General features: G+C 44.2%; 1 protein-coding gene across 1 annotated transcript in view; it reads left to right on the forward strand.

Annotated features, from left to right (window-relative positions):
- Positions 1-1,024: 1,024 nt before the first annotated feature.
- SMCO1 (single-pass membrane protein with coiled-coil domains 1) overlaps positions 1,025-26,735 on the forward strand; it is a 76,398-nt gene continuing 50,687 nt past the window's right edge. The window contains exons 1-2 of the mRNA XM_085633011.1: positions 1,025-1,182; positions 11,128-11,289. Coding sequence (XP_085489137.1) covers positions 1,025-1,182; positions 11,128-11,289 — 320 coding nt within the window. The remainder of the gene's footprint in view (positions 1,183-11,127; positions 11,290-26,735) is intronic.

The raw sequence follows: 26,735 nt of genomic DNA on the forward strand, positions 1-26,735 counted from the left end.
ACAGATAGTATGATTGCCAGATAGATCTAGCACCAGGAGCCATTGTACCATGTAGTAGAATCTATGCTCTTACTGAAACGGAAAATGAGCATCTGAAAACGTATTTGGATCAGTACCTGGTGAATGGGTTATTAAGACCTTCCAAATCTACAGCAGCTTCCCCTTTATTTTTCATATCGAAAGCGAATGGGGAGAAACGTGTTTGCATTGACTTCAGAGCTCTGAATCACATTACCATCAAGAACAGGTATCCGTTACCCTTAATCCCCGTCCTGCTGGACCAGGTGAAGAATGCTCAAATCTATACACGTTTGGATTTGGAAGAGGCATATCACCTGGTCCGAGTGAAAGATAGGGATGAGTGGAAGACAGCGTTTCACACTCGTTTTGGATTGTTTGAGTATACGGTGATGCCATTTGGGCTACGCAATGCTCCCGCGGCATTTCAGTCTTTTTTAATGAGGTGTTGCAGGAGAATCTGGATGTGTTCACGGTGGTGTACATTGACGATATTCTGAAATATTCCAATTTAGTGCACATGCATTTTCAACATGTTTGTTTGGTCTTACAAGTCTTGCGCAGCAATGGTTTGTATTGTAAACTGAGCAAGTGTGAATTCCATGTCCAGAGGATGGAATTCTTAGGTGTAATCATCTCACCTAACGGATTAGAAATGTCTGAACGTAAAATACAAGCAGTGAAGGATTAGCTGCATCCAGACACTGTGAGGGAAGTTCAATGTTTCCTGGGCTTTGCTAACTTTTATCGGAGATTTATACCACAGTTCTTGAAGGTGGTAACTCCTATAACTAGGTTACTACGGAAAAATACTCCATTCGAATGGACTGAAGAAACTGAATCCTCTTTTTCTTTACTGAAAGAAGCCTTTACGTCCGCTCCAGTGTTGGCCCATCCGAACCCCGAGACTCCTTTTGTGGTAGAAGCAGATGCTTCTGATATGGCAGTGGGGGCAATCTTGTCCCAGAGGAATGAGACAACAGGGCAACTCCATCCCATAGCCTACATGTCTCGCAAATTGAATGAGGCAGAGATACGGTACAGCATTGCAAAGAAAGAACTTTTAGAAATCAAGGACTCTGTTAGTACTTGGAGGCATCACCTAATGGGTGCAAAACATGTCGTCACCGTGTATACAGACCATCGAAATCTGCAGTTTATGAGGTCTGCACGCATGTTGTCTCCTAGACAGTTGCGTTGGATGCTTTTCTTCTCCGAATTTGATTACATAGTCACTTACAGGCCAGGTGCGGAGAATGAGAAGGCAGACGCTCTCAGCAGACAAGAAACTGCTTGTAGTTTGGGAAATTAACTACCTCTTTCTATTTTATCGCCTGATCAAGTCATAGGCGTCATACACTCTGAATAATTCTTGAAATCGGTGGCTCGTGGGAGTACGAATCCTACATGGAAAAAATGGCCCAAGGAACATCCTCAATGGAAAATGAGACAGGGGGTGCCCATTAGACAGAAGCAGATGTTGATCCCTATGAAAGAGTTACAAGAGAGAGTGTTCCACTGGTGTCATGCGATTCCTAGTGCAGGCCATAACGGTGTGGATAAAACATTGGACCAAGTCCTTAGATATTTCTGGTGGCCTTCTGTCAGGACAGATGTGGTACAGAACGTAAAGAAATGTGAAACATGTGCAAAAGCAAAATCTGATCATAGCAAGGCGCAAGGTCTGTTGCAACCTTTACCTACACCGACTGTTCCATGGAATACTATATCCTTAGATTTCATAGAGTTACCTAAAGATCAGGGACACACTGTGATTTTGGTTGTGATTGACAGTCTCACTAAGATGGGACATTTTATTGCATGCAAAACTATACCTACTTCTGGGCAATTAGCCAAACTACTTCTTTGTTATATTGTAAGATTACACTGTGTGCCATCCACTATTGTCTCCGACCGTAGTTCACAATTTACTGCTCATTTTTGGAAGGTGTGGTGTGCTGCATTACAGATAAGGTCAGCAAAGTCCACAAGTTTCCACCCACAGACAGATGGTCAGACCGAGCATTTGAATCAGACATTAAAGCAATATCTCCGTGGCTATGTGAAAGACAATACTGATGATTGGGTGAACCTCTTGTGGATAGCAGAAACAGCGTATAATAGTGCAACACACCAATCCATGAAACATACCCCACATTACAGCAACTATGGATTCCATCCTCGGTTTCCGCCCTTGATATATCCAGGGATGGATCATAAACTGCCCGAAATATGTGACAGGGTGAAAATAATACAGCTCACCATAAAAAGACACAACAGAATTATTGAAAGCCAAAGCACGTTGCAAAAGACACTCAGATGAACATCATAGGGAAAATCCTCCCTACAAACCAGGCGACGTGGCGTGGTTATCCACGAGGAATATCAGGTTCCACAGGTACAGCATCTCCAACCCTCGCTATATTGGACCATATAAGGTGAAAAAATGTATCAATCCTTTCTCTGTACTTCTTGCACTGCCAAAAATCATGCGAATACATCCAGTGCTCCTCGTATCCTTGCTAAAACCCTCCTACACACAAGTGAAAAAAAGGCCTCCTCCCTTATGGGTGGACGGTAAACTGGAATACAAAGTATCTAAGATCTTGGATTCCAAACGGAGGGGTTCGTCCTTGTGGTACTTAATTTCATGGAAGGGGTATAGTGCAGAGGAAAATTCATGGGAACCAGCAGGGAGTGTTAATGCACCCAGGGTGGTACAAAGGTTTCATGAGAGGTTTCCAGATAAACCGGGTATTTGTCAGCATCCTCAGGGAAGGGGATGTACTGTCACACTTCCCTAACTTTGGACCCGGATTAGTGAGCGAGATCGATAGCACGGTGGGAAGCATCTCCCGCCTGGACCACAACTCCCATCATTCCCGCTGTGTTAGCCGGCACGCGCACACAGGTGACGAAACGCAATACCCGGAAGTACAAATACCAGGTTGTTGAGTTTGTTCCTCGCCGCGTATTCTGATTTTGAGCTGGAGCAGGAGCAGCAGCGAGTAAAGAAGCGGAGACACTGGTCTGATGTTACATGGCAAGGGCGGTAAGGGTGATTCAGTCACCATTCCTGATCGGAGTTATCTTGATAAGGTAGCAAGCAAATCTGGAGTTCTATGGGCAACCTCTAAACTTCCAGATTGATACACTCTAAAGGTATATTCACAAGAACGTGCGATAAACAACACCAAAAAATGTTAACACCACTTTACACATCGTAGCCTATCGCGGGAAAATAACCCAGTGTCAACGTGGAATTCACAACAAGGCGGTACCATGCAATTGTCTGCCGACATCACGGACAATGTCCGCAATACAACCACCTCGATGGAGATAAAAACACAAACCACAACACAAAAAAACCTGCGATGGGCCAAAGCGCGATGAGGAAATCAGCGATAGGCAGCGCCAGGCAGGTGGGAAAAATCACCATAAAAATTGAAAAAACACCCAAACACAAACTGACCAACACCCAAGCATCATGGAGGCAGCTGGAGCTGGAACAGAGGATGAGCGCAACCTCACAAGCACCCCGGACGACCAGCCCGGGACCTCGGGGACAGGGAAGAGCAAGGACAAGAAGAAAAGGAAGACGAAGTTCAGTCCGCAGGCGAACAGGTTCATAGTCACGGAGGTGATGGAACACCATCAACAACTGTTCGCCACCTCCAAGATGTCATTGGGCACCAAAAATGGAATATGGTGGGACATCGTGGACAAAGTGAATGACGTCGGAGAGCACAAGAGGACAATGGACGAGGTCAAGAGGCAATGGAATGACATCAAGCAAAAGACCAAGTAGAAACTCGCATCCAACCAGAAGGCAGCAATGCGGACTGGAGGTGGGGGCCCAGCACCACAGCTCGTGCTGGATGACATGGAGAAGCTGGTGTCAACAGTCATCAGTGTGGATACTGTGGCCGGAGTCGGGGATCGGACACTGCTCGACAGGACACAACATAACCGCAACAGGGTGAGTGACCACCAGGTACTGGGGGGGCAGGTGGAGATGGCCACGATGGCACACATGCATAATCAAGCAGAGCACAGTGCACACCCTCAATGACTCTGGGTCATCACCCAGATCTACAGACTGTCACAATGTACAATGCCATGCTGTCTGAATGTCAACATGTACCATGCGGCTACATACATGTGGACACATTGTAATACACCATCTCCCCTTCATATTGCAAGACTACCGTCAACACCCCCTGCAGAGCAATCCCAGCCACTCTTCACTGATGACGAGGAGGACAACCCCAGCATCGACGCACAAGCCCTCCTAGATATCATTGACATAATCTGCGACTCACCTCCAGGATCAGGGCAGCCCAGCTGCCACGAGGAGACCACACCCACCACCCAAACCACCCAGCAGGATGCACCCACGGCCCCGGCAGTATCCCAAGACCCCCAGGAACAACACACGGCCTTCCAATGCCGTGTGCTGGAGGGCCAGAGGGAGGCGGCTGAGCAGGTGCGGTGGGGTTTGACCTCATGGCTACCATAATGGATGCCATCCTTGGGAGTCTAGGGCCGCTCCATGGTCTCCAACGAGCCCTGGCTGACATGGCTGGACTCATGACGCGGCTAGAAGAACACCTGTCCGCTCAGAGGGGCTCCAGCGATACCAGTCGTGAGCTGGTACACATGCGCAGGCTCATGGAGGACATGGTGCGGATGGAGGCGGAAAGGATGGCAGCCACTGCTGCACACCAGCGGAATGTAGCTGGGATCTACCATGCCCTGCAGATCCTCAACATGGCATTGCTGCCAAAAGGCGTGGCGATGATGAATGCTGCTGCCGCCACACTATCCACATCGCTGCCCCCTGGTGTGCCATTCCCTCACAGTGCGGCAGGCATATCCACTCCGGCACCTGATGTGTCAGTGGCACACAGTGCCTCAGCCGGTACTGCAACACCCACAGGTGGGGCAGAGCACACATCCGGGGACGAGGATGTGGATGGGTTTGTGTTCAGAAGGAGGCACTAGCATTCATTTCCACCACCTGGCCTGTTTCTGCTTGGTGCCGCACATGGCCCCATGACCTTCCACTGACCCCCATACACTCCGATGCACTCACCTTGGACAGCGACATGGACTGCCATATCCTGTTTGATGACCAATGACACGGCGACCAGACTGCGGACTGTACCCTTCCTCTCCCGCAGTAATTGTCATCCCCGGATGGACTCTGGCTGGCCTTCCACGTGCCCATATTGTGTAGTGTGCTTGGCATTGCCCTGTACCGCTCCAGCTGCAAAACTGCACTGGATGTGCAATGAACATCCAGTAACGCACTGCTGTGTGATGTCGTTCATTAACCATGTATGAATGTGTGGATGAATGTAGGGACAGTGATTTCCGTTGTGTCAATAATGCTCATCCTGTGGGATGCCAGTCAGAGGGTGCTACATTGCCTATTGTGATCCGGGTGCCGTGGATACTACAACAGGGACACACGCATCAGTCACTTCCTTGTCCGGACATGGACTGAACCACTCCCAGAGCCTGCGAGTGATTGTTGCAAGCCCTGCGCTGGTCCGGCGTACGGCAGGTCAGACCACTTCGCTTACGCTCCGAGGGGGGGCCCTCATTGCTACCCGTCGCAGGGGTACTTGCTGGTGGTGTGCAGGTCACTGGTCTAGTTGTCAGCATGTCATAGCCACTCCCTGAGGGTTTGCACATACACCATACCCATCTGGCACAGGCGTCACAGGCCATGTGACTTCGCCAACATAAGGGGCCGACGATGTCCCATTCCCCTCTGCCGGTGGTGACTGGATGACGGACGCTCCACGGTTCTCAATCATAAAGGGCCCATGAGTTGTTGCCACAGGGTTAGTTTAGTGGCACCCGTGGCCTTGCGACTGGCACGGGCCTACCACCACATGGCGCTGACTGGGGTTGCACAGGGTTAGTGGCACCCGAGACCTTGCGGCCGGCACGGGCCTACCACCATGTGGCGCTGACTGGGGTTGCACAGGGTTAGTGGTACCCGAGGCCTTGCGGCCGGCCCGGGCCTACCACCACGTGGCGCTGACTGGGGTTGCACAGGGTTAGTGGCACCCAAACCTTTGCTGCCGGCACAGGCACCCCGCCACGGGACGGTGACTTTGGGTGCACTGAGGTAGGGGTACCTTAAGTGCTGAGTGGGTGGGCAGCCTGCGATGATGCCCCATCCCGGCGGTCCGGACAGCTCAGGTTTTGTGTGCTCTGCTAGACCGCAGTGTGGGCCAGAGACAGCGGGCAGTGAGGGCCTACCGCCACGTGCTGTCGCTTCTGGGATCACAGAGTTAGTGGCACCTATTGGATGTGCAGCCTGCGTTGATGCCCTGTGCACTGGTGTGTCCTCTGCCATGGAGTAATCAAGACTCAGCACCAAACGTGAGACCTGGTGGCCTGCGTAGCGGGCTGCATGATGTGGAGGGTGTCATGTCCGCAGGCCCTGGGATTGTGGCTTGCAGCGGCACATGGTAGGACCTCTTTTATGCACGCCGGTGGCAGAAGGTGAGCAGTGAGGCCTGGGTGTGGATGGGTGGGCATGCTCCGATGGGCGGCGGGAGGGGTTGGGTGCATCTGCCTGGGTGCGCAGGAGTGGGCATGCACCGCTGGGCGGCGGGAGGGGCTGGGGTGCATCTGTCTGGGTGCGCAAGGGTGGGTATGCACCGCTGGGCGGCGGGAGGGGCTGGGGTGCATCTGCCTGGGTGCGCTGGGGCGGGCAGGCGATGTTGTCTTGTGCACTTGTGTGTACTGTGCCAATCATGTATCTGGACTCTGTTTCAGATGACGGGTCTGTATCAGATGTGTGACCTGGTGGACTGCAATACATACCGGCAAGTGGTTGGAGACACACCAGTGGCAGCAGGTGAGCAGTGTGGCCTGGGTGCCCAGGGGCGGCACTCTCTCTCTCTCTCCCTCTCTTCTTCTTTCTCTCTCTCCCCCTCTCTTCTCTCTCTCTCTCCCCCTCTCTTCTTCTCTCTCTCTCCCCCTTTCTTCTTCTTTCTCTCTCTCTCCCCCTCTCTGCTTATCTCTCTCTCTCTCCATCTCTCTGTCCTTCTATCTCTCTCTCCCTCTCTCTCCTTCGCTCTCTCTCTGTCATTTGATGTGCGCAGGACACACCTTCTCATCATGGTTTTTGTCTTGCAGGCTGTGACCTACGGATTGTCACGAGGGGAGCCGCCATGTGTCTTCATTTCAGTTCAGTGTTCCTTTTAATAAAGTTTCATTTGTTGCTTCGGAAGTGAATGTGTGATGCTCATTTTTGTGACGACACATGCATGTCACCAGTTGTGATTGTGCGACATCATGCAGAATATTTTGTACATGTTTAGGTGTAGCTGATGTGGCATGTCTTTCGTCAGGGGGTGCCGGGGAGGGGGGTGGGTGGCGGCGGCGGGTGTTGCTGCCCTTTGGGCCCTCCGGGCTGCATGTTCAGTTGCCCGGGTGCATCTGTTGTTCTTTAGGTTTGGCTGTGGGCTGTGCTCCTTTTTGTGGTGCAGGCTGCCGTCTGACTTGGCACCAGGTCGGAGCGGGTGTTAGTTTCCTGGTGCTAATGCGCCTTATCGCCTGTTTTGTTTTCCTATCGCCGATCTGGCTGGTCATTGAGAATGTTGAGGTGTGGTGTTGTCGTGGCTTTTGGCACGGGAACGCCTACTTTGCATCTCATTTGCGATAGTTGCGGGGGTCGTCTGTGATGATGTTTTTTGCGGCTGCTATCGCGGGTAAACTGGGGCTGAGGGCTGTTAACACCAGCTTGTGATTGGGGCGATACATTTATCGTAACTTTGGTTGCGATAATGTGCCATTAACTCAGCAATGGCTCCTTGTGAATATGCCCCCGAGTGTATAGTACAACTTGAACTGTTATGTATTTTGGAAATTTGATTTCGGGACATTTCTACATGTGGAATTACCACATGGATACTTGGGCTATTAGTGAAAGGTCAGCATTGCAACTGGCATTTAATAGTAATACCTATAATGGACGTTTAACTTTGGAGAGATGTCATCAACATTGTTTTATGTTTGTTCTTTTGTTTTCCTTCTTAGCAGGGGATAGTGGTGTGTGTTGTGTACTCAACCTCCCCTGTGACGCCAGATCAATTAAAATTATTGTAAACCTTCAGGTGATAAGGCATCTCTAAAAAGAATATTCACAAGGCTTCATGTTATTTACCTTTACAGCATCTGTTTTATGATTGTAGCTTTTAGAATAGTGAGATTGGAAACAGAACAGTCATCTAATTCTTGTGTTTTAGGTCACCCTCCCTACAGTCCCCATCCTTTCCTTCCCTCTCTTAATCATTCCAACCCTCTGCGCTATTATAGCATCAGAGAGAGTGGAGAGATTGAGAGGTGGACCCATTTGAGCAACAAACCGATCCTGGGAGTTTGGAATAAAACCTTGACATTTGGAGTGTTGGCAGCCAATCATAATGAAGCTAGTGCTCGGGAGGGTTCGCAAATCCTCCTTGGTGCTCAGATATCGATAATTTTATTTTTTGAATTTCTCTGCAACTACTTCATGGATTTACACCATTTTTTAAAAAGCACGCTTCCTGGACCAATACCTACCTTTGTGCCAAATTTGGTGCAATTCCGTTCAGCAGTTCTGTCTGTAGCCTGTTTCAAAATTCCTATGGAACTTAACATCGAGAAAACGCGTTTTGGGACCCCCCCTTTTTTCTCGGTCCCCGCTTGACGAATCACCCCCAAAACTTTGAAGACAGGACCTGACCTGACCTGACTGAACCTTCTTTTGGAAAATTTCACGAAGATTTGTCAAACGGCGCCAAAGATATTGGCAAAAGAAAAAATGCTTTTTGAATAGAAACAAGGTCCTAACTATAACTACCTACCGCCAGTAGGTAATATATATATATATCAGGTTTGAGTCATTCCTAGGGCTGCAGTTCCTCAAGGTGTTACTAGAGCTCACTCTTGAGTCAGATCCAGAGCATTGAAACCCTTTCATAAAGCTGTGGTTCCCCTGGATATACCTCTCAAGGAAAATGCAAAAGCTTTGATATTCCCTCATGAGAATGCAGTTCCACAAGTCATCGTTACTGTATGTCCCTCACATGTCACATGGAAATCCAGTATTGAAATTCTAACATGAAGCTCCAATTCCACGTTTAGTTACTTGGTGTACTTTATAAGCCAAATGATAGCGCATTGATAGTCTTTTGTGAAGATGCAGTTCCACAAGTCGTTACTAGGTGTTTCTTTCTAGTCAACTGCAAAAGCATTGAAATATTTTCATAAAGTTGCAGTTCCACTAGTCATTACTAGGTGTTACTATCAAGTCACATGTGAAAGCATTGAAATTTCTATATGAAACTGCAGTTCCCCTAGACATTACTAGATGTCACTCACAAGTCAAATGCAAAGTACTGAATTATTTTCATGAAGTTCCAGGTCCAGTTAGAAGCAACTGCTTTAAATGATCTGCACCAAGTTGGGGGTGGAATATATACATTTGCATACACACTTTTGCTATTTTAATAATGTTTGCTTGTTTTCCAAATGATTAATTATTTGCCAAAACTGGTTCATAATAATGAGTCACAATTACAGATTTAAATACAATTTTGATTTAAAAAACAAATTGTGATGATACCCTACTATTTATAGGAATGTTTATTCAGTGGAAAGTACAGGTGTTTATTTTGGCTGTTTATGTTTTGGTAGGTGTAAGCTTTGTTTTTGAGTTGGGAGGAGTGTGTTCTGCAAACTGATAGTACAGGTACAACATTCCAATTTGGGAGAAATATTTCCACAAGTAGTTACTAGAGGGCTGTCAAGTGGTTGAAATGCCAATCGTAAACATGTGGGGTGTGTGGCTTCAACCATAACATCATCATATACACACTAGCTACTCTAATGACTTGAGCTCAATTTCTGGAGGAAACAATTATATCAAAGCTGGTTCATAGTGAGGAATGAACATTGCAATGTACAATACATGTCTTGAGAGTTATACAAATAGTTGATGTACCACTACTATACATAGGGACCATCTGTCATTGGGAAGTGCAAGAGGTTTTCAATTTCTATTTTTGTGTAATTATTTTTTTAATGTATTTTGCAAAGGCAAAATGCAGTCACTCAAAGAGAAAGTATCCGATTTTGAAAGAGTGTTTATTGGGAGCCCTTTATATGTATATATCTTTGCGTCATAATGTTTGAAAACATGAGGCTGGCAAGTCAGCTAAAGCTGTCTTTAGTTCAGACCTAAAAAGCAAAACATTAAATTAAAAAATGTATAATGATCTGTAAATGTAATGTTTAGGAATTTTAAATGTGAGGATAAAAATTGAGTTGGTATACTTAGCTTGATTCATTTGGAGGAGTGCAAGTACAGTAAATGGAATCTAGTATGGACTATTGATTACCTCAATTGAAACAGAGAGCATGCATGAGGAGCAAAAATGCTCTAGAGTCTAACCAACCTTCCCATTTAAATTAAAATTTCGATTTGTGTATATTTTGTTTGTGAATGAAATAAAATATTGTGTAATTTGTATATTTGTTAATGTATACTTGTTTCTGTATTTTTTGTGCATTGCTTTGTGGTTCAAATCATAGACATTGCTTAGGAGGTTGTCCCTAGCTTCCAAAAATGATTCAGTGTGGGTCCACAGAACTGAAAAGGTTAAGAACCGCTGCCGTAGGGAGTCTTTTTGGCCAGTACACTTCTGTAACTGAATGAGTGGGGCAGGACTCTTTTGTAGCTGTGTCCCTACACTGTACTGTACTTTGATTTTGTGATGTCACAGGCCCTCTCTAGACTCAGCCCAATTTCTATTGGCCCACAGTTACCGAAATAGCAGCTTACATAACAATGTTCGTTAGTTTACTGCAAAATCCTTGCTAAAATTCACTGTACAATAAATTAATAAACATGCAAATAATTTTTTACAGTATCTCCAGTGGTTTTGCCCCAATACAGTCCTGATAATCTAGAACTCCCATTGAATACGCTTTTGACAACCACTGCAGATACATTGCCAATTATAGTGCGCACACATACATGCAGGATGTATCCTTGTGCCTAAGAAGAGGAAGCTGTCAGATTCGACCCTCCTAACTCAGTTGTATTTACAGGTTGGAGAATCGAATGCAGCTCCTGCAGTCACAGTTTGATGAGCTTCAGATTGCAGCAGTCGAACTGAATGGGCGACTGGAAGTACAAGGAGATGCAGTGGTGAAGCAAGCAGGGCAGGAAGTGGTTTGGACATCTGTGCTGGAAGATACGTAAGTAGTAAGGGTTAAATCCCGTTACTTGGAAATATGTTACTGGAAGGGATTAGATTTTGAAAATAGCCAACCAACCTCAATTAAAACTACAGTGTTGGCCACGGATTCGCAGTTTCTTATAAATGAGATGTTGTGTTTTTTACCAAGTGTTACTGTGCACTGTGGGTAGTGCAATGCTGACCAATGAAGCTTCATCGAAGCAATGAACCGCAGAACTCCAGCAACTCCCAGGTATAGGGTTCTGCACACATTACCGTAAGATTCTATATGTGTAATAATGTATTCAACACTTCTGGCACACAACCTTGCTTTATTGATCTTGCTAGCAGAATTTATGTATTCATTCTAAATGAATCACCTAGGCTGAAAGTGGAAGAATACCCATAATGCTAGTACTCGTGTAACTTTTAAATTAGGTTTCTCAAGAAATGTGACTAGGTCCTGCTGAACAAAGGTGTGAGCACTTGCTACCTTTTCGATTTCTGGTTACTAAAAGATTGTGGCATTCTGAGATAAACCTTAAAAAATGACTGTAGCCTTTTCACACATGAAGATTTTTGGACAACAGCTCTTGTCATACCCATTAAAGGGGAAGTTACAACACATAATATTGACACAAAGAAGAAAAAGAAGTGTAAAGAGAAAGGATAAAGGAAAGAGGTAAAAGAACAAAGGTAAGGAAATACATTTTAAATTTGGTGACAACAATGCATCCATAAGAGAAACTAAATACAACTTTAAAATATAATCATGAAAATAAACATCACTCTCAAATGTAATCATGAGGATATAATGGTGATCTCCTTACTCTTTTATCATGACACAACAGTTCAGTCTGACCCCCCAACATTACTGTGATGAAAATGTTTCAGCTGAGGCCCAACATTACCATCCTCCTTGTCACATTTTGATAAGCGAGACATGCTCCAGACATCACCACCACTCAGCATCACAACATTTCTCATGACCTTGGTAATGCGTTTAGCCCCCCAAAAAAAAATTCACCATTGGGAGACCACACAGCTTTTTTAACAAACACAAAATCACCTACCTTTCATTCACATTTGTGCACACCCATTTTGGTATCAAACCTTTGTTTATAGTTCTCTTGATATCTCCTCAATCTCCAATCAACTACCCTATTGTTTCTATCTTTCACACTCAACCACACTGGGTTGAGTTTTGATCCAGCTGCTCTGCCTTTGAGTTTCTTAAATGGCGAGCAACCAGTGACACTATTAGGTGTGTTCCTATGCGCCCACAATTTACCCCTAAAATGCACTTCAAAGGATATCTAGTTTCAATAGCAGTCTGCACACAAGCCCTTACAAGCCTACTCATGCTTTCAACTAAACCATTGGCTTGCTGTGCATAAAGAGCTGTGCGGTGATGGTTAACAGGAAGGTCCTTTAAAAAATCCACTGTCTCCTGTGAAGTGAATTGGACTCCATTATCAGTGACCAGGACACCTGGTATACCTTCACAAGCAAATACATCTTTCAGAAATTCAATGATGTTCTTGGTAACCACAGAGTTCATGCAACAAGCTGAGACCCATTTGGAAGTATAATCAACAAGGACAACCACAAATCTCTCATTGGGAGACAAAATGTCGAACAGTCCAACAATATCCAGGACCTGCTTGGACCAAGGGTGCTCAGGTAACGCAACAGGTGTGAGCGGTGCTGCACTGACTTTTCTAGACTGATAATTACTCGCACAAAAAGTACACTTTCTAACTGCCTCTTCTACTTCTTGATCAACTTCAGGCCACCAATGAGATTCTCTTACTCTGGCTTTAGTTAAACTGCGCACAAGGTGGCCTTCGTGTGCCAGGTTGACAATTTTCTCACACATACTGCAAGGAGGAACTAATCTTTCACCACAAAAAGCTCCCCATCAACAATGTCCAAATCATCACATACATTCCAAAACCCTTTTGCACACTGGGGAACATCAATCAATAAGAGCGGGCCAACCACTGACCACAAAATCCATCACTGATTTTCTAGAGTTGCCACTCTCAAAACTACTAACCTCCCATTCAGCTTTGTTAAGTGCTGGCTCCTTAACCCAAGATACAGACCAATCAGGACTTGTTGGAACAGGTTTGTCTAAAAACATTCTGGATAAGTAATCAGCAGGAACATGTTTTAGTCCAGGTAGGTACTCCACAGTGAAATTATTTTCCTAGAGCCCCTCAACTCATCTTTTAATCCTTGGATTGGTACTCTCAGCATTCCTGCAAGCAAACATGTAGACCAGAGGTTTATGATCTGTTCTGACCAGGAAAGGTAAACCCCACAGATAGAACCTGAAATGGTTGATTGCCCATAAACAGACTAACGCCTCACACTCTATTACAGAGTAACGCTCTTCAGCCCCTTTTAGTGATCGCGAGGTAAAACATATGACTATTTCATTACCATCAACAATCTGGGATAGTACTGCACCCAAACCACGTACACTTGCATTAGTAGTCAAGATTGGTTTTTTTGACACATCAAAGTGACCCAAGGTCGGCATGTGAGTAATTTTATTTTTGACTTTGTTGAATGCGGTAATACAGTCTTCTGACCACACAAAATCAGCTCCCTTTTTCAACATCAATTTTAAAGGTTGAACAACACTAGCGAAATTGTACACAAACTTTAAATAATATTCAGATAGACCAAGATAAGATTTGACTTGATCTTTGTTTGATGGAGCTTGTGCCTGTAATATTGCTTCTGCAAGATCCATTTTTGGGCTGATGCCTTTGGTAGAAATGGAATGTCCCAGGTAAGATACAGATCGAACCCTCAATCTACATTTTTCACTTTTTAAAGTGAGTCCACGTTCTTGTAGTCTGGATAGTTCTTTATTCAGTACTTCATCATGGTTAGTTTTGTCCTTTCCGTAAACAAGTATATTGTCTTAGAAGAAAAGGACAGAATTTATACCTGATAAAACCTCTTTCATCAACCTCTGGAAGCAATCAGCAGCGTTCACCAAACCAAATGGCATTTTAATGCTCCAATCCTCATCGCCAGTAATAAAACGAAGAATCCTTGTATTTCATCTTGAAGTATATGTTTATTTACACCCACCAGAGGACACCACCAACAGCAGTTTAGATCTCTGTAATTCTGACCTTCCAGGTCCCCCAACGCTCTTGTGATGTACATAACATTCTCAGCAATGCATCACCCATTAAGGGGAAGTTACAACACTATCATACTCAACCGCAGACCTGCCAACCTTAGAATTCTTTTCACCATGTGAGAAGGGAAAGGGCGTTTGGAGGGGTTGGGACTTTGTACCGCGCACCAGTTGAGGCACTTTAACTTACTGCTTTCTCATCCAACACTAAAACAACAAAGCTTTTGAAGTTGCCACTGATGTCCTGGGAGGTTTCACACAATGTAACACACATCAATGGTGCAGAGCCTCCAATCAATTAGCTGGAAACCTTGTCTCGGTAGGGGTTTCCAATTCATTGGGCGTGCATCTTGTGACATCAGCTCCTCCACTGGATGACCATGTGAAGTGAGCTGATAGCGTATGACACACGGTGGCACCAGATGAGTAGGAAGGTTTGCAATCATGGGCTTCAAAGGTCCCAGATTTACTCCCTGGCTCCTGCACTGCTAATACATTGCCGTTATGTGCCAGCATTTGTGCAAGCCCTGCACGATCACCATAGCCCCACATGTACACTCCATCCAAAGCCAGCATTTACATACCTCCACTCCCAGTATGTTCATACATTCCCACTCATCACCAAACAAAACCAACTCATTCAGCAGACACTGCATGTCATACTTATTAATTGACATGCCTCAGTTCATCAATGTGCAGACTTCGCAGGCAACATTTCAAAACACAATCTGAATATACTCTTCATTACAAAGACATTTCCCATCCTCACACACTACAGCAACCAACACAACACCTGAGGAGGTCTGGCAGTCTATACATCCTCCAGGAATCCACATCTCTCAACACCTTGAAACTCCGTAACTTCAAAAAAACACACTCAACCTCTGCCATGTGGAACTAATAAGAGTTTAATTAATGACCTAATCACCACTACACACACAGAGTACTCCAATTGGCAGCATTTGTCTCTGAGCATTCTATCAATCCAAAGGAGTTTTTGACTGGAAATGAAAGGAGGTGTTTTAACCTTAAAGTTACCTTGAACCTCAATCAAAAGATTTAAACACCGAGACTCAGTTCTTCACCACTGTGCTGCACCTCAAATGCCACTCCCTGATGTGCTTGGAGCACCAGATAGGATGCCACCATTCTTCCAACACAATATACCCAAATTGATCAAATTCAAGCCACCCTCAATCACAGATCTTGCTAAGATCCTTTATTACCTTAGTGCCACCACATATGAAGATGAAATTCTTTCACACCCCATCAGGAAATCTTTCTCTGAAGAAACACTCATACCTCACCCCCCTCAAACAAGTCATTACTTTACTTGCATAAGGCATCTTCCCTGATTTACTAACAACAAGACGGGTCCACCAATGAAGAAAACAAACCTCACCCTTAAATACATTTGTAACAACCTTCACGTCAATCACCCACCATACTTCAGAAGGAAAACCAAATTTAGATTTAAATGTAGCATAGAGATGACTATTGATGTAAAGGATGATTTCCTGCACATCACAGTCAATTGTGATTTCCTCCTGCTGGTCCTGCTATATGTATTGGCAGCCCTCAAAGCTGTCTGGCAACATTTCCTACTCAACATCCAGTCAGCAAGATTTGGATTAGACAACACTGTATTACATTAGTAATCATCTTAGCATGCTAGCTGGTATTACCTCATTCTTATAGGCACCCCAGAATCTCAGTGGCTAAATTTGATTAGCAGAGTCAAACCTCTTAGAGTTCTCCTCACTAACAACAGTGTCAAGCTTCACCAGTTCACCATTTTATATTACTTTTCATATACCTAGACATGTAAAATGTAATGAAATACAGTTACGTAAAGCATTCCATTGACATGATACATTTATTATCAGTCAATAAGAGTGATACCAGTGCATCATTGTGAAGTTTCCTCAGTTGAAATACAAAATATGCTGCATTATCTTGCCCCCAATTTGCACTTTATGATCAAAATTCATTACTTCGTAGTCTGCCTATTCAATTTAAAGTAAATGTACATTTAATTTTTTAAACGGCATAATAAAATAAAAACGTACTAAATTAGTCTAAATTTTAATTCATCTACAATAATATAGCAAAAATAGCCATCTTAGCTGATGATGATATTGGACATTGACATTTATCAAAATAGCACTCTCCAACAATCCTCTAGAAGTGGGCAGTCTTTGATGAATATGTTCAGCTCTTCTTAGCTGAACCTAAGCATCCGGGACATTCATTACAGATATATGCCTTGCAATGCAAATTAGTACCCAGACACTTTTCTGTCGTGGCAGGCACAGATCTTGCCTCTCACTAGATGATGGTTCTATGTCTACTTTGTCTTTACATTTTTTCAAGACCGAACAGATCATTTCAGGATAAAGCGCACTCCTAGAATTATACCATTGATTAATGTTAGCATAACCCGAAAATAAATACAATGACCATCTTGTCAGAATTTTGAAAGATATCAATGGGTTAAGTGGATTCCAGAGTGTGCTTTTGTACATACCTAACCCTGGCACTCGTTAACTAAAGAAGTGCTTTCTTGTAGGTTGTGAACAGCTGCTTACTAGATCCTAGAGCAAAAATAAATCCTCATTCTTTTCAATCTGAACAGATGAGCTGTCTGTTAAATCAGAAAACTGAATTTCACAATATGTTATTGGTGCCTACGGCTGAATTGCTGTGCTCCAATTGTAAGGTAAAACTTGCTGACTTTTCACATGATCCTTTAATAACTTTTAGTATTATGCAAAAGCTGCTGAAAGTCTGGCATAGCATCTGCTGTAGACAAGACAATCAACAAAAGAGTGTATCAATTTTTAAGGCCTAAGTATACCTTCTAAACCCATACATCATAACAAAGAACTCTTCCAAGTCCACATCTTCATCCAAATGATTACAAATAATTCAAGATTGCAAGTATTTTTTTTTAAATAAACATTCTTAAATCAATTAAAACATATCTATTCAACAAAATTAAATCATGGATTTTTAACCAGAAAATTAGTCAAAGTGAAACATGATTCCATTGATATTTTTATGCATTACAAGCATTATTAAGCGACTCCCTAGTCTATTAGAAAGGGCCATTACATATGGAATATACACCTGCTGATTCTATTGTTCACATGTCAGTAAGCTCTAGAATGAATGTACATGTCAGGAGAGTAAGGTGTTCATATCAGAGACTGAAAGTATATATCTGATTTCTGGGTTTGAAATTCAATCATGATTGATAACTTCTAGTAGGTGGAATGTATTTTGATTAAGTGTAAAAAAAGATTTTTAAGATGTACATCTGCCCTGATTTATATTTGTAATCGTAAATTAGACAAAAAAATCAGATATACTGTGTCTTCTGAGATTTTCCATATATTCATATTTGTTCTTTTTTGTTAGCCCCTCCTCCATCTTTGTTTGATTCGGGTTTCTGAGTGAAGATTATCATATTTATACTTTGCAACTGTTGGTCCTGATGAAGGTGGCCCACCGCCACATCCGTTGTTGCTTTTAATCTGCCTACTCTTGTTGGCTATTTAAGGAGTAAAGATTATAGCTCTCCTTAGTTGTGGGAATGTGATACACAAAAGAGGCCTGTTTCTAATGTATGGACTAAACTGCTTCTGGATTATGATTGTGTTGGTGGGGATATTTTTGTATAATGAATGTTTTATTACTCGGAATACCAATTGAATCATGCATCCGCTTGACTAATTTTCTGGTTCGAAATCAAGGATGAATAATCATCTGTAATCATTTAAGTTATTTCTAATCATTTGAATAAAGTTCTGGGCTTGGAAATATTATCGTATATAACCAGAAGTTCAATTAATAATTTGTCATTGAGTGGAGAATGCATAGAAATCAAAATGTAATACTACCATCTTTCCTTGAGCATTTGTAAGAAAGATTCAATTGTGTATGGGGTCCTGTCCAAATACTCTGAGAAACATATATTTGAGCTTTTGGAATAATGTAGGTCAGTGCTTCCCAAGTGGTTTAGAACCACAGCCCAAGTTTTAGAACAACAAACATTTGCAACCCACCAACCTTTAAGTGACATGAGGCGGGGCAATATTTGAATGTAATTACAGTATCGTGTGGTAGCGCATTGTCATTTACAAAGAGCACACTTTTTATTGAAATGGCAACCACATTTGCACAGAGATACAGTTTTACTGCTAAACCTATATAGCACACAAATGATAATGTGTGGAAATCGGGTGTCTGTGAATATTTATCATTTGTGCATCACCAAGTAAAGTGTCTTAATTGTTTTGATCCTATTAAAGTCTCTGTTTCCAGCACACTTCAAAATTACAAAACACATGCTTAATTTTTGCTTTCCTAACTGCTGAATGCATACAATTTATTTACAGGTATTTACATTTTTTTGTGTGTTGCAAAAAAAGTGCATCAAAAGCCTTTCCTTTCACACTTCCTGTACTCCAGCAAGGTTGTCACACAATTTACTTTTAAAACTCCTGTCATTTTAATGTAAGAGAAAGAAAAGAAAACACCAATCCCCATGTTAAAAGAATAAACACAGAATTTAACTACATCTTTATTCATTGTTTGTACTTTCCCCGACCCACCAAAAATCAGCTTGCAAGTGCAGCCCACAGTTTGGGACTCCAGCAAAATTGTCATATAATTCTCTATAAAAACTCCTCTTATTTTGCAGTCAGAGAGAGAAGTAAACACCAGTCCCCAAGTTAAAGGAATAAGCAGCAATTTGTCAAGAGTCATAGCCTAATTTTGACCTCTGTCTTTGAAGTACTGGCAAATGTGACAAGATAAACTCAGAATTTAAAGACATCTTTATTTATTGCTTGGACTTTCACAACCCACCAAAAATTGGCTTGCGACCCACAATTGGGCCGCTTCTCCCAGTTTGGGAAACACTGATCTCGGTTATAGATAACAAGTGATATTAGTAAATTAATATAAATATAGAAGAAGAGCACACATCTTTATCACTGCTATGTTGCCCATAATAATAAGTAGTAAGTGCAGCCACTTTGACAACAGATTTTTCAATTTAGTAATGTAGTAAAGGCATGTAGTTGTCCTTGCAAATGGCTTCAGGATCTTCCACCCAAATCCCTAAATATCTCTTTCGTTTTCTATGTTTGCCAGACCCAAGAGATTCAGGCAACATTATGAGTGAAGATTTGAATTGAAATACTTCTGTTTCCAATGGATTCATTTTGTAGCTACTGATTGTCATAATTCCTTGAATAGATTGCTGAGATGTTTGCAGTATCAGCCTTCACAAATATCACTATGTCATCTGAATATCTCTTACTGTGAGAACCTTTGAGAACTGGTGGATATATAGCATGAAATTTCTATATGTTTATTATCAACGGCTCTATATAAAGCAAACAGATTTTAGATTTTTTTCACATTTTGATAACAAAATTAAGACCATGAGCATGGCAATATGGCAAAGCGTGGCACAACGACTGGGAAAAATAAGCTAAGAAACTGATATCTCCCGTAAACAAGTTTACCAAGTGTAACATTGTGAATACAAAGATTCAGCAATAGTTACCAACATACAATAAAACATATCTCGCAAACAGGTACATGACGCCACTTTAGCATATAATATTTAAACAGTACTGCACCTGCTGTAGGAATCAAAACAATACTCCACTACAGGTGTGACCCGTCCATTCAGTCCGGATACAATTTTATCAGGTAGGACCTCAGTGGATCCCAGAAGTCTTGCGTACGGGCCACAGGTGTCAGAGTTTCTGCATATAACCCTGACTATTCCTCACACAAAGACATGTCCTTCAACCAGTACCGAAATTTCTGAGCAAGCCCACTGCCCCATTTCACCGCCACTCTACACTTCCCCAGAAGCAAGGCATGGGCAGTAAATTTACTAAATGATTTTGGAATCTGTTTAACATATCCCAACAGCACCATTATGGGGTCAGTTGGTAGACATGATCTGTCATGTTAAGTAATGCCGTCATAAGTTGGGACCAACATGAGGCCACAACTGCGCAGGTCCATGCTACATGAAAATAATCTGCACCCGGCATTTCACAACATTTACATTCAGTATCAACATCATAACAATAGCGTGCGCTATCTACAGGGGAGAGATAAGATGCTATGTAAATACTTACAAAGGATCAATCTATACCTACGATTGGAGGACTACTCCTTTGTTTGTTGACAACAGGATTCCCATTGCTCATCTGTTATATCCTGTCCAAGTCACCCTCCCACGCCCGGCAAGTCCTAAGGAGTATTCCATTGCTGAGGTATACAATTTTGATATGAGTTTATAGGGCTGTGGCATAGCAAGTAGGATGTTCAAGATAACCATTACGGGGGTTCCTTTGGGAACTTACAAAAAAGGTATCGTGCTTCGTGTGCACATTTATGTTAAGCAAGAACATCTTCCATAATGGCCCTCGAGTCTCCCACATATTCCCTGTATGTTTTGAATTCGTGTGCGACAAGTAAATCTCCCAGTGTGAGGAAATGTCTCTTCTGCAGAGACTGCAAAACCCCAGGAGTGCTGTGTAGCTGTAACATATGATAATGCCTAAGGGGTATTTGCTTGGAGTTTGGTAAGGCACAGAGTTGCCAGCCTATTCCAAGTCCAAACAATGCAGTGAACGGTATGAATTTCCTGGGTTGGCTTGGGGGAGTTTAGTGTAAGGGACCGCCAGAAGAGGGGTGGGTTGCACCAGGCCTTTCTCAGTGTGATTATGATACATTCCCTAATTGACAGAGTTAGTGTGTCTTGTTGAAATGCCTCAGCATACTCATTGAGCAATATAGGAGCCAGCTCCTCAGCGTACGTTTTCCATCGTTGCCTTTCCATTATTTAGTTGTGTAATAACCTGTTTAATCTCCAGGACTGTCAGGGGTCAGCAAAGGATCTCACGGTGCTCCCGATCTAGCCATGCCAAGGCAACCCACTGTAAATAAGTTTCTACTTCTACAGGAGTAGACTGTGTGTGAGAGGTATATAGCCCTCGGTAGAAGGCAACAAAGTCCAGCAGAATCTCCCCGGGGTCATGCAGTGGGTGTCCATCAGGAGTTTCTACAGTATGGACAAAATTGACAGTCCACCGGAAATTGGGAGCATGGCCAGTGTGTGTCACAACCTGTCTCCCTCTCCGTATTTCCTTGCCTGCAAGTATTTACTTAGGAATCTCACCTCTCTATTTGCTTCATCCTGAAAATCCAACAGTAGTGCCTGCATTGGGTCTAATAGGCTCTGGTCTTTGGAGACCTCATAGTGGAGTTCCAGGTTACAAAGCTCTATTTCCAGCTGTGTAAGTCTCCCTTTAATTGATTTGATGATTCCATGCCCCATAGCAATACACTCACCCCAGATAACAGCCTTCAAAGCCTCACAAAAAGTGGCAACCGTGGTGACAGAGCTCTTATTTAAGGATATATAATCTGTAATTGCAGAGCGTTTTTCTTACTTAAATACCGCATCGAGCAGTGCCCTAGGTTGAAGTCTCCAAAACGGTACTTATAGCCAGGTAGAAGGCAAGGTGATCAGTAAAACCACCGCGGAGTGGTCAGAGTTCTGGGTGTTTCACATCTTTCCAGTCCACCACATCCTGTGTACCCACCCAGAAATCAAGCCATGAGAAGGTATCATGCATCGAGGAGTCAAAAGTGTAATCGCGGGCCACCCGTGCAATGCGTGCCAAACATCTAACACATCGAGGAGTGAAAAGTGTGATCGCGGGCCACCCATGCAATGCGTGCCAAACATCTAACATATCAAACTGTGCCATTATGTCCAAGAATGCAGCACAAACTCTTGTCAGGTGGCCCTCGTCGCAATCTGAACATTCCAAGTCAATATCCAGTACTAGATTGTGCTCTCCCCTCAGATGATGGTGCCAGGGTCAACTGGAAGACATTCTTTTAGTACAGTGCGGAAAAAGTCTGGACAATTTACGTTAGGACCATATGTATTAAGAGGTATAAGCGGGAGACTCTCACGGGCGTTGCTGAGCCCGCTACAGCCACTGTGTTTCTGCGAGAGGGAGGAGCCCTGCTCGCTACCAAAAACCACGTCGACTTCCTGCAGCGCGGGAGACTCTCACGGGCGTTGCTGAGCCTGCTATGGCCACTGTTTGCTGTTTCTGCTGGGGTCGAATTCTGTACCCCAGCTGTCACCTGTGCTTCTGCGAGAGTGTGGAGCCCTGCACGCTGCCAAAAACCACGTTGGTTTCCCGCAGTGCGGGACGCGAGTAGGCACGCCCGGGCCAAGGGTGGGCATGTCCACGCCCGTCAGAGGCCAGAGGAGACTGGGCTGGGCCCCCCCCTCTAACAATTGGCTCTTGGTTGCCCTTCTACAGGCCTAGCTGATCCAAATTCCTCATGGGAAAGAAAATGACAATACCCTAAGATTCAACAGGGGCACCTATATCCACGCTTGATACCTTTCTAATTAAAGCCTCCAATGCCAAATCCAAGGAGATCGTCCGGGCAGAAAGAAGACTTTCTTTGGGGGAAGGCAGCCCTGCTTGCAGTGGAGGGATTCTGCCCGCTAACGGGGTAACTGATGTTATATCGACGCAGGGTCTGTCAGAAGCTATCAGTCTGTCATCAGCCACTCAGTCGCCCCCCGCTGATACACCCAGTCCCCCACACTCAACAAACGTAACAAAGTCTCCCCCTTCCTCAGTCACAAATGGCACGAGGAAGCGAGGCACTACAAAAACCTTGCCATTACAAAATCTAAGAAACCAAGAAAGTTTATGCCATCACAGAATTTGCCAGATCATGGAAAAGGCATTACCGAACTATCGCGGACTTCCCCCAGCATGGAGAATGTCTTAGATAAGATATCTTCCATGCTACAACCTATTTTTCCACGGCTGGGCTCCATCGATCTCAAGATCCAAGACCTGTTAAAAACTAGGTCCTCTCTAACACAGATCACCGTTCCTAATACTCAGTCTATACCCTTCCAAAATGTCCCTCTTATGCCTCTACTCCCACATTTTCAGGTTGGCAAGGGAAGCTACACCGACACCTCAGAGCCTGCCCTCCAAAAGTTACATACTACCAACATGCCCCAACTTAAAGGCGAGGTTCCGATCAATCTGAAAGACCACCAGTAGTAAGAACCACAGGTACTTCTACCCTGGGTTTGAAGGAGGACGGACTAATTCTTAGCAGATCGCTGGATGAGAGGGCCAGATCCAGACCTTCTGGGTCCACCTGCAACACTATCACCAATTCAACACAGAGTGATCCCATACAGCATCATAAAGAATATAGCCATCTAACCCTCAAACCCCCCCTGGGCCCTGCCCTTTTGTTATAATCCTGGTAAATGTCCCAATGCTTAGACCACCTCAAAAAGAATCTACCATCCAGCTCATGGATAAATCACCCCATTGGCTCACTAATCACACTAGATCAGGGCACCTAGCCCAGAAACATCTCATTATGGCTAGGAGAATTCCATGGGTAGGACCAACGACAAAGGCTTACAAGGGTGATTGCATCGTAATAAATTTCGATAGCCCACGTCTTGTGGGAGAATTACTATTTCAACACCCACTTCCTCATAGGACAGGGACTCAGATCTTCCCGACACCGCTGGGGTTCTTTTACAAACCATCCACTCCCGTAGGTAACAAGATAATAAACACCGTCATAGAACCCCCAACAGGCAATAGTAGGCCACTGATGTTCCAAACCATGGCTCCTCTCCTTAAATTGATTTGCTCCATTATTACACTTAAACTCTTGTGATTGACTGGAGAATAACAGTGAGGGCCCCCAGATGTTAATTTGCCGAGAGGCTATTGTAAGCGAGGAAAATAATCCCCCAAATACGACACAGGGGGAGGCGGGACTGGGTAGGCGCAATGGTATCCAATTTCTAGAATCCCTGTATAACGACAATAGGGTCCCCACCACCGGAGCAAACAACCCTACCTACTCCCTACTCTCCTGGAATATAGCTGGCTACAATAGCAAACAAAGTAATGAGGAGTGGCTTAAAGTCGTGGCTGAATTCCACATTATTTGTGCCCAAGAAACCTGGGAGGCCGCCCCAATTTTGGTTAACGGTTATCGATTGTTTCAAACATCGGCAGTACCACCTAAAGGGGGTAGAGCTAAGGGGGAGGGGGGCTACATACATTGATATCTAACACAGTTGCACTTAAAATCCTAAAGTTTGTAAATGATTCATCCTTTTTTCACATCCTTGTAATCAGAGGTTACGACACCTGGGATGTATTGTTAATAACCTATTATAACAATAACTTTTCCAACCCTGAGGCAGCAGTTGAGCACTTAGGTAACACTTAGAGGACTTAGTTGAGAACCACCAAAACCCGGTACAAATCATCTGGTGCTAGCATCACTAAAACAAAGACTACATTTACCGAATTTAGCGATCATGCCATGCTATCGTGCGCATTATTTTGGAACATATATAGGAAAAGCAGTGGCACTGTGGCGCCTAAGCCGATTCGAGCCAGGAAAAATGGCTTTGTATTAAAATGGGACAAAATAGATGAGACCAAACTCCTAACAAATCTCATAATGTCTAAATACGAGGATATCCTACTGTGTTTAGACCCACGGCTAAACAACACGCAGGTTTCGACGCATTTAATTTAATTAACATTATATTACAGTGAACACGCCCAATACCTGTAAGAGACACTCCACAGCATCGCTGGTTCGATAAGGACTGTTCGCTAGCATCATCGAATATACGGAAAGCCTTAAAAACTTGCCCTAGAGATAAAAAATAACATCAACATCCGCACTCTGAGGCACCTCTATAAACTGGCAAGGGGAAATAGGCAGAGGTAGCTTAAATCCATGGCATGGGACCATTTAAAGCAAGTACGACAGCAAAGCTTTTTGGTTGGTGATCAATTCGCCCTTTTTGACAGATAATGGCGGGCCCTCGCTGGATGTTTACATTGATGAAGACTCCTGGATAAGACCCTTCTAGGATATTTTCCACATACCAGGAGAGCCACACATATTAGAAGTCTGCCCTTACATTAAGGATAAAACCCACCTTTCCTTTGATCTAGTGGATATGAAGCTTGTCTTGTCTCAGTCACTGTTAGAATCCGGGTTCTCTGGTTGGCACAGGTAGGTACTTGTGACAAGCAGGGAACCTTTCCTCTAGTCAGGGTAAGGGGTTACACTCCTAAAATAACCCCTGCTCACCCTCTAGGTAGCTTGGCGCGAGCAGACAAGGCTTATCTCAGAGCGTTATAGGTTAAGCATTTGTGAACACATACAGTAACCAAGTGACAACACTACAAATGGACACCACACAGGTAGGTATATTAAAAATAAGGATTCTTTATATAGGATTATCACAAGACCATTAAACAATTAAAAATACACAATATGGTTGCTTAGTTGGTAAAAGGTTGCTTAGTTTCTCTTAAGTTCTTAAATGCGACACTTTAAGTCAATGTACCTTAGATGCGACACGCAGGGCAACAAAAGTGTTGCAGCGATGCAGATGCGTTGAAGTTCTTGGTGCAAAAGAAATAAAGACGGGATCTTCCAGATGCGTGACGCTTCTCCGAGGTTGCGAGAAGGCCGACTCGATGCGTCAGCTACCGCGGCGTCACCTTTGACGAGATGCGACGACAGCGGCCTTGGCAGCGGCACTCTTCTCCGACGTTGCGAGACGCTTCCGCTCGATGCGATGCTGCAGCGGCGACACCCCTTCTGCGAGGTGCGGCAACCGCGGCTCCGACGGCGGCACGCTTCTCCGTGGATGCGAGACACTTCTGGACGATGCGAGACGCTTCCGCTCGATGCGATGCTGCAGCGGCGACACTCTCTGCGAGATGCGACGGCAACAGCTCCGACGGCGATACGCTTCTCTCCCTTGCGTCGCGCTTCCAGCTCCCTGCGACACGCAGTCCCTCAGAAGGCCCAACAACAGCAGCAGGCACTTCCAAAAGACTTTGGGGAGCTGGGGATGAAGTCCACTGGTCCTGGGACTTCGTTCAGGGGGCAAGCTCAGTTCAAGCCCTTGGAGATCTTTAAGCACAAGTTGAAATAAAAGTCTTTGTAGTCTTTTCTCCTCTCCTTCAGCAGCAAGGCAACCACTGCAGGCCAATCCCCCAGGTCAGGGACAGTTACTCCTCCTACAGCTTTCCCAGTTCCTTCTCTTCTGGCAGAGGTTCTTCTTGTTTCAGCAGGATCTGATCTAATTTCTTGGGAGCAGGGTCCCAATACTTATACCCCTAATTCCTTTGTTCCTCTGGGGTAGAGGG

This window comes from Triturus cristatus, chromosome 11 (genome assembly GCF_964204655.1).
Source record: "Triturus cristatus chromosome 11, aTriCri1.1, whole genome shotgun sequence".
Lineage (NCBI taxonomy): Eukaryota > Metazoa > Chordata > Amphibia > Caudata > Salamandridae > Triturus > Triturus cristatus.